This window comes from Sinocyclocheilus grahami, unplaced genomic scaffold (genome assembly GCF_001515645.1).
Source record: "Sinocyclocheilus grahami isolate Dianchi unplaced genomic scaffold, SAMN03320097.WGS_v1.1 scaffold222.1, whole genome shotgun sequence".
NCBI classification, from domain to species: Eukaryota; Metazoa; Chordata; class Actinopteri; order Cypriniformes; family Cyprinidae; genus Sinocyclocheilus; species Sinocyclocheilus grahami.
In genome coordinates this window covers 2,103,291-2,111,600 of record NW_015505401.1, presented here as the reverse complement: position 1 = coordinate 2,111,600, position 8,310 = coordinate 2,103,291, and the positions used below count along the sequence as shown (strand labels likewise).

The 8,310-nt window shown below is 38.1% G+C and overlaps 1 protein-coding gene across 3 annotated transcripts in view; it reads left to right on the top strand.

Moving 5' to 3' along the window:
- The window catches only part of LOC107596651 (tax1-binding protein 1 homolog B-like), a 61,007-nt gene that overhangs the window by 20,431 nt on the left and 32,266 nt on the right, over window positions 1-8,310 (top strand). For all 3 annotated transcript variants that reach the window (XM_016287433.1, XM_016287434.1, XM_016287432.1), the window contains exons 3-7: window positions 3,334-3,436; window positions 3,936-4,126; window positions 4,269-4,427; window positions 5,140-5,288; window positions 5,778-5,868. In XM_016287433.1, coding sequence (XP_016142919.1) covers window positions 3,334-3,436; window positions 3,936-4,126; window positions 4,269-4,427; window positions 5,140-5,288; window positions 5,778-5,868 — 693 coding nt within the window. The remainder of the gene's footprint in view (window positions 1-3,333; window positions 3,437-3,935; window positions 4,127-4,268; window positions 4,428-5,139; window positions 5,289-5,777; window positions 5,869-8,310) is intronic.

Below are 8,310 nucleotides of genomic sequence, written 5' to 3'. Positions count from 1 at the left end.
ATGAATATAATAAGGAAAATATAATTAGATTTTCATAATGATTTTTTTCTTCTCAAACCTTGTCTGTGGTGTAAAAACACCCCTGGCCAAATGCCCCCAGAGGGCATCACTTCCCACTTTGATAATTACTGTAGTTAACATGTTCTGAACATCACATCTTTTCTTTTTCCCTCTAGGTGGTTGAATAAAGATATTTGAACTTTATTTTTAAAAATTACCTAAATTTAGCACCAGCAAGCTCGTTAGCTAGACAGTTAGCATCAGCTAACCTTATTGACTTATTTTCAGCATGGTTATGAATAAACATTTATATTTGTCTACTCGGCTAGTTGATCCAGATACATAGTAACTTAGGCTATGTGTGCTGACAAACAATATAAAAACAGACGTCACATAGGGCTAAATGCATAGCATTTTAGTAAAACTGCTAGCGTTACAGCAGCGGGGAAGCAGGAGTTATTTGATTTAATCTGTGTTATTTTAATGTTTTTTGACCTAAAACATAGAGACTCTGATGTTAATGTGTCTGCATTCAAGCATTTCAGTGGGCTTAAACAGATCACTCTTTACAGCAGATTTAGTTCACAAACAATTGACAGCTTTGACCTAAATATGATTTTCAGTTACAATAATTAATCCAAAAATTCGACATTAGTATTTTACTTTTAACAGCATCAGACATGCGTGCGCTCACAAGATCTCCCGGTTCTTACTTGTGAATTCACTGAAGACTCGCACTAAACGGATCATTTGAATCAGTGAGTTGTCGACTCGAGAACAGCTACAATCGGATCATTCCAATTCGTGAATGAATCGTTTTGAGCGATTTGCGAACCAATTTAATGGGTTCATTGAAAAGAATCAGTTAGTTCATGAATCAGACACCGCTTCTGCGTCTCGGAGCACGTGATATATTATAAGGAGTAATGATAAGTTTTATGAAATGTAGTGAAGTAAAAAGTACGATCTTATGCTTTGGAAAGTAGTGAAGTAAAAGTAAAAGTTACTCAAAATAAAACTACTCCAGTAAAGTACAGATACTTGAAAAATGTACTTAAGTACAGTAACAAAGTAAAACTACTTCTGTATATTTCACAATATTACTGGTTTACTGTATTTTTTTCATTAAATAAATGTAGCCTTGGTGAGTATAAAAGATTTTCAAAAACAAAATTTTTTAATTATTCCAGACATTTGACTGGTAGTGTGTATATTGTGAAATTACAGATATGTTATGTTAAGTGTTTATATGGATAGTGGTTATATATGTGGGATATTTATGTATGTATGTATTTGCCAGGTTATAAAAGTACGAACCATTATAAAATGTATCTGCTGTACATTTTATAATGTTTTTGTCCAACTGGAAGGTATCTAGAATTCTGGACTGGAGATTTTCTGGAGATTCTAGATTTTTATTTTATTTTATTTTTTTAACAGTATAGATTTATAATATTTTAAACCAAAGTTCTGTTGAATGCTTGATTCTAATTGGTTGTCAGATGTTCTAAGAGGATGGCTACTCTTGCATAACTACACAGCTGTGAATTGTGGCAAATCTTGAATGTGTTACAGTTTCATGACAGTTTGCCAAATTATTTCAGTTATTTAAAAAGTGGCTTACATTCTACCACAACAAAAAAAGCCACAAAAAACTATTACACTAACCAAGCATTTAAATATGACAAACAATAGGATATAAATGTCAAACAACTTTATTTCCAAAATGACTTTTAACGCTCTTTCTCTCTCTCACACACACACACAATCATGCACAGAGGCTCTCATAGAAACTTGTTTGAAGCATTACCTCTCTACTTAATGACTGAAATGGTTTCACTATTGAAGCATAACATTACTCATTACTCCAAAAATTGTGACATTTATCTCCCTGATAGCTCGGGCTGTTTATAAGTAAGCAAGAAAGTACACAGAAGTGTTTTGGTAATGAAAACTGAAAAACAAGGTCAATGTGGACCTCATTTACTTGAATCTAAATTATTACTGTGGAGTATTTTTTTAACATTTAAAAAAATACCTGAGGTTTAAGTCAATTGCAGTGCATTGCGAAATTTATTCATACCCCTTCATTTTTTTCACGTTTTGTTATGTTGCCGCCTTATGCTAAACTGCTTTAAATTACTTTTTTTCCCACATCAATCTACACTCCATGCACCATAATGGTAAAGCAAAAAAACAGTTTTTTAACATCTTTGCAAATTTATTAAAAATAATAAACTTAAATGATTCCATTGCGTAAGTATTCATACCCTTATCTGGGACAGTTGAAATTTCGCTCAGGAGCATTCATATTGCATATTGGTTGGTGTGGTGACCAAGAACCTGATGGTCACTCTAGTTGAGCTCTATGATCATATGTGGAGACAGGAGAAATCTACAGAAGGACAAACACCACTGCTACACTCCACCGATCTAGGTTTTATTTTGGTGTGGCAAGACTCCATCCTCTCTTCAGTGTAGACACATGAAAACATGCTTAGAATTTGCAAAAAAAAAAGCAACTAAAGGAACCTCAGACTGTGAGAAATAATATTCTCTGGTCTGAGGAACCTCAATTCCAATCATCATGTTTGAAGGAAACCAGGCACTGCTCATCACATGCGGAGTACCATCCCAAAAGTAAAGTGTGCTGGTAGCAGCCTCATGCTGGCGGTTTGTTTTTCAGTGGCAGGGACTGAGGGACTTGTCAGAGTAGAAAGAAAGCTCAACACAGCAAAATATTGAGATAGCCTTAATGAAAACCCAGTCCAGAGCATTCAGAACCTCAGACTGGGCAGAAGGTTCACCTTCCAACAGGACAATGACCCTAAGCACACAGCAAGAGTGGCTTATGGACAACTCTGTGAATGTCCTTGAGTGACCCAGCCCCATACTGGGCTTGAACCCAATCAAATATTTCTGGAGAAACCTGAAAATGTGCATCTGCCCTCATCCAACCTGACAGAGCTTGAGAGGTGAAGAGGTGAGGAGCAGAATTGCAGATAATTGCCAAATGCTGATGAGCAAAGCTTGTCGCATCAAACAAAAAAGACTTGAGGCTGTAAAGGTGCTTCAGCAAAATATTTGGGGAATATGTATGCAATGTACTTATTTCATTTTTTTTTTTTAATTAATTAATTTACGAAGTTGTGACAATTCTGTTTTTGCTTTTGTCAATATAGTGTATGGAGTGTAGATTGATGTGGAAAAAACAAATTTAAAGCAGCTTAACATAAGGCAGCAACATAACAAAACGTGAAGAAAATGAAGGGGTATGAATACTTTGGCAAGACACTGTATGCTAACCCTTTAAATCCTCTCTGTTTCTGACAGGTTGGCTGGAGCACTGCTCGTGACTACTACACGTTCCTGTGGTCACCTCTTCTAGACAACTACACCGAGGGAACCGCAGTCAACCGATCTGTGGTTTTCCAAGGTAAAATGACATTGTCAAAGTGGGGTTTCATGCCAGCATTTCTTCAATGAATTTCATGCCAGAGAGAAGGCCCCTCAAAGGTTCGTTGAGGGCTTTTAATATGTAGTGACGGATGCAATAAAATAGGAAACACTGAGGCCTCCTATTAGAGGGATGAAGTGTTGATGGGCCAGTTTTACAGGAGTGGTTCAGGTCACATACTGGAGTCTTTGTAAGGGATTACAGGGTTTTCATGGCATGAATCCGGATTCCTCACGGCAATTAAGAAAATATACCATTAAGTAAAATGACATGAGTCTGTCATAAAGCTGCTGTGGAACTATAAAATTATGATGTAAATAATGGACTTCAGGCTATGTTCATTAGTCTTAGCTGTCGTTCATTAGAGTCATTTGTTTTAAAACCTATGGGAAAGGCAATTGAGTTTGGTTTAAAATACTCCATGAACCGCTCTAACGATAGGATCGTTCTCTCTGCTTGATTCTGGGGTATTTTGCAGGTTACTATGTCCCAAATGACGATGGTGAGTTCTACCAGTTTTGCTATGTCACACATAAGGGAGAGATCCGTGGGGCCAGCACTCCATTCCAGTTCCGCGCAAACAGCCCCACAGAGGAGGAACTGCTGACAATGGAGGATGAAGGAGGATCTGATATCCTGGTGGTCACCACCAAGGCTAGTTACCTGGAGGTAAGGGGATTTTGTTTTGATCTACTGAATCTTGATCTTGAACTTGAACTACTGAACTCAAGATTTCTTGAACTATAGTTGAACTATATATTTCTTGTCAGTTTTCACATGCCAGGATTGTCACTATTGGTTCTTTTTCCAGCAAAAGATGGAACAAATTCAACAGGAAAAGAAGGAGCTCTTGGAAAACCTGGACTTACTTCAGAAAGAGAGGGATGAACTGATTGATGAGAAGAACAGACTACAGAATGAATATGAGCAGGAGCGAGAGAGCAGCGCTCAGCTCAGGAAAGATGTGCAGGTGAGAGGACAGAGAGAGAGAGAGAGAGAAAAAAGCTTGAGTTAAAAAGAGGAAAAGGAATTATTTTCCCGATTTTTGTTATTGTCCTGGCTTGAAATCATAATATTGTACAAATATATTGGAAATAGAAATGTTTTTCACATTTTATTAAATATTTTGTCCTCTCAAATATGATGTGAATGGCAAAAAAAGCATTTTTCTTTTATGTCTTAAACTGTTTACATCTAAGTTAGCACCCTCTAGTAGTGAGAGTCTCTCTTTGGACTCTTTACATAAAAAAAATAAAATATAATAATAATAATTTACATCTTTACAGACATGACAATCATCAACATCATTGGCGTTTGTTGCTTTTAAGTGGCAATTTTCATAAAGTATAAATGTATCAGCTCTGAGGCAGAGCTAGCTTAAAGATGAAAACAAGCACACCCATTTCTGGCTGTTAATTTTATGACCACACTTTTATATGTTGTTTTATGTGCTGCTAAAATAATTCAAAAAAATTCTGCACATGAAGTGGTACTGCAGAAGAGACTGGAGTGGGATTTGGAGACCTGCTTTCCCATTAGTCATGTTTGCAGATTCTCTGAGACCACACTCCAGTATAACTCAAGAGCTGATAGTCTATTCTGCAATAACTCCCATAATTTCTGCAGCAGCTGGGAAGACAACATGCTTATGACCAAGGGAATTTGTTTTTGTGTGTACACAGGAGTTGCAGCTGTCTGTTCAGAGCTTGCAGGAGGAGAGAGAGGTGGTGAAAAGGAGAATGGAAGAGAGTACGGCACGACTGTTGCAGTTAGAGGAGGATCTGATCGGAGTCACACAAAAAGGCCTGCAGAAGGAGACCGAACTAGACTGGTGCGATTTCCTACCGTAATGAAGTAGCCACAAAGAGGATATATACTGTATATATTATAACAAACTAGGGTTGTCATGATACCAACATTTCCATAATCAATTCCAGTTCCACAGATAAAACAATGTACTATTGGTCCACAGTTTGTTTAAAAAATATCTTTAAAAAAAAAGGCATGTAGCCTTCAAGTATTTTACAATAAAGTTTGTTTCAAGTAAACAATCAGTACTAGTGATACTGCAGAAAAACTGATGTTTAGTTACTTACAATTTAGTACTTTGGGATCGAAGTACCAGGAATTTTGACATCCCTATAACAAACCATGTAATTGTTTTACATATCTTTAGATAAGATCAGGAGATGCCATATCTGTTAGATTAATATTTTTAGGAGATTCACTTTGAGAACTTTGACAAGAAAATAGTTTTTTAGCATGTTCTAGATATGTTCCTTGTGTGGCTGAATGATTGATAATGGCTCTGATTTGACAGCCTGAAGGATCGAGTGAAGAAGTTAACCCTGGAGAAAGAGGCTCTTGAGTGTCAGCTGAAGAATGAGAAAGATGAGAAAGAGCTCTATAAGGTAATGCCACTCACTTACTACCTCACGCATGTCCCTGTTGGTTACCCAAATACAAGAACACTGTGCCCGCACAGTGTATGCTGTTTATGCCAGGGGTGTAAAGTACCTGAAAAATTGCACTTCATTATTGTACTTAATACATATTTTGAGAAATTACTTCACTACTATTGAAACAAAATATTTGTACTTTTACAGTTTACATTACCAAAGAATAAAATAAAATACTTATTTTTCCTCCGTTTTCAACTTTATTAGGCCTTTAAAGTATTCATTGCTCATCATGATGCAGATCTTTCCTCTTAATAATAAATGCACTTTTATAACACATCAGTTTTACAGCGCTAATGAGATAAATTGCATTCCTGTGAGGTTTTTCTTTCCTTGTATTTAAAAGTTTTGTTTAGCTTTTATTTTTCAATGTTATTTTTTTGTTTTTTTTTTCAAAAGGCATTCCTTCAGTTACCACAACATAATTTCTATGATTTAAAGTAATGCATTTTATTTATAAAATACAACCATTGACTTAAGTGTAACTGGTCTGTGACATTCAACTACATGCAAGTGTCAAACAACTATACAACCAGATTCTCTGCCGTATATTTTTTATTTTATATATTTATATATATATTTTTTTTATTATTTTTTTTTTTTAGATTGTAATATACATTGAACAAAATTATAAACGCAGTTTTTGCCCTTTTGCCCCCATTTGTCATGAGCTGAACTCAAAGATCTAAGACTTTTTTAGTGAGCACTTCTCCTTTGCCGAGATAATCCATCCACCTCACAGGTGTGGCATATCAAGATGCTGATTAGACGGCATGATTATTGCACAGGTGTGCCTTAACAATAAAAGGCCACTCTAAAATGTGCAGTTTTATCACACAACACAATGCCACAGATGTCGCAAGTTTTGAGGGAGCGTGCAATTGGCATGCTGACTGCAGGAATGTCCACCAGAGCTGTTGCCTGTGAATTGAATGTTCATTTCTCTACCATAAGCCGTCTCCAAAGGCGTTTCTGAGAATTTGGCAGTACATCCAACCGGCCTCACAACCGCAGACCACGTGTAACCACACCAGCCCAGGACCTCCAGATCCAGCATCTTCACCTCCAAGATCGTCTGAGACCAGCCACCCGGACAGCTGCTGCAACAATCGGTTTGCATAACCAAAGAATTTCTGCACAAACTGTCAGAAACCGTCTCAGGGAAGCTCATCTGCATGCTCGTTGTCCTCATCGGGGTCTCGACCTGACTGCAGTTCGTCGTGGTAACCGACTTGAGTGGGCAAATGCTCACATTTGACTGCGTCTGACACTTTGGAGAGGTGTTCTCTTCACGGATGAATCCCAGGTTTTCACTGTACAGGGCAGATGGCAGACAGCATGTATGGCGTCGTGTAGGTAAGCGGTTTGCTGATGTCAACGTTGTGGATCGAGTAGCCCATGGTGGCGGTGGGGTTATGGTATGGGCAGGCGTATGTTATGGACAACGAACACAGGTGCATTTTATTGATGGCATTTTGAATGCACAGAGATACCGTGACGAGATCCTGAGGCCCATTGATGTGTCATTCATCCACGACCATCACCTCATGTTGCAGCATAATAATGCACGGCCCCATGTTGCAAGGTTCTGTACACAATTCCTGGAAGCTGAAAACATCCCAGTTCTTGCATGGCCAGCATACTCACTGGACATATCACCCATTGAGCATGTTTGGGATGCTCTGGATCGGCGTATACGACAGCGTGTTCCAGTTCTTGCCAATATCCAGCAACTTCGCACAGCTATTGAAGAGGAGTGGACCAACATTCCACAGGCCACAATCAACAACCTGATCAACTCTATGCGAAGGAGATGTGTTGCACTGCGTGAGGCAAATGGTGGTCACACCAGATACTGACTGGTTTTCGGACCCCCCCCGGACCCCCCAGTACAGTAAAACTGCACATTTTAGAGTGGCCTTTTATTGTGGCCAGCCTAAAGGCTGATTTATACTTCTGCGTCGGACCTACGTCGTAGCTTACGCATAGACGCACACCCATACGCCATAGCCTGACGTGCACCTCTCCAAAAATCTAACATCGCGTCAATTCTACGCAGACCGCAAGCGCTGTGATTGGTCTGCAAGAACCCCTCCCTCCATATGTACTTGAGTTTTGTGTGTGTTTATGTGCACTTTAATATATTTAATGTTACACCTTCTTATATAAAATAAAACAAAGCAAAGAACAAGTGTCTTATCATTTATTATACTACACAGTATTATACATCAGTAGTTGTCCGCAACAAAAAATGTTGATCTGCCATGGTACAAGTCCTTGTGCAGATTAAAAGAATGCCATCTTCTCCTGTTCCGTTGTTGTCTCCTTTTTGTAGTTTTAAATAATGATTTGATATTTATTTGCCGCCGTCACGGCTATAATGCTTCTCCGACG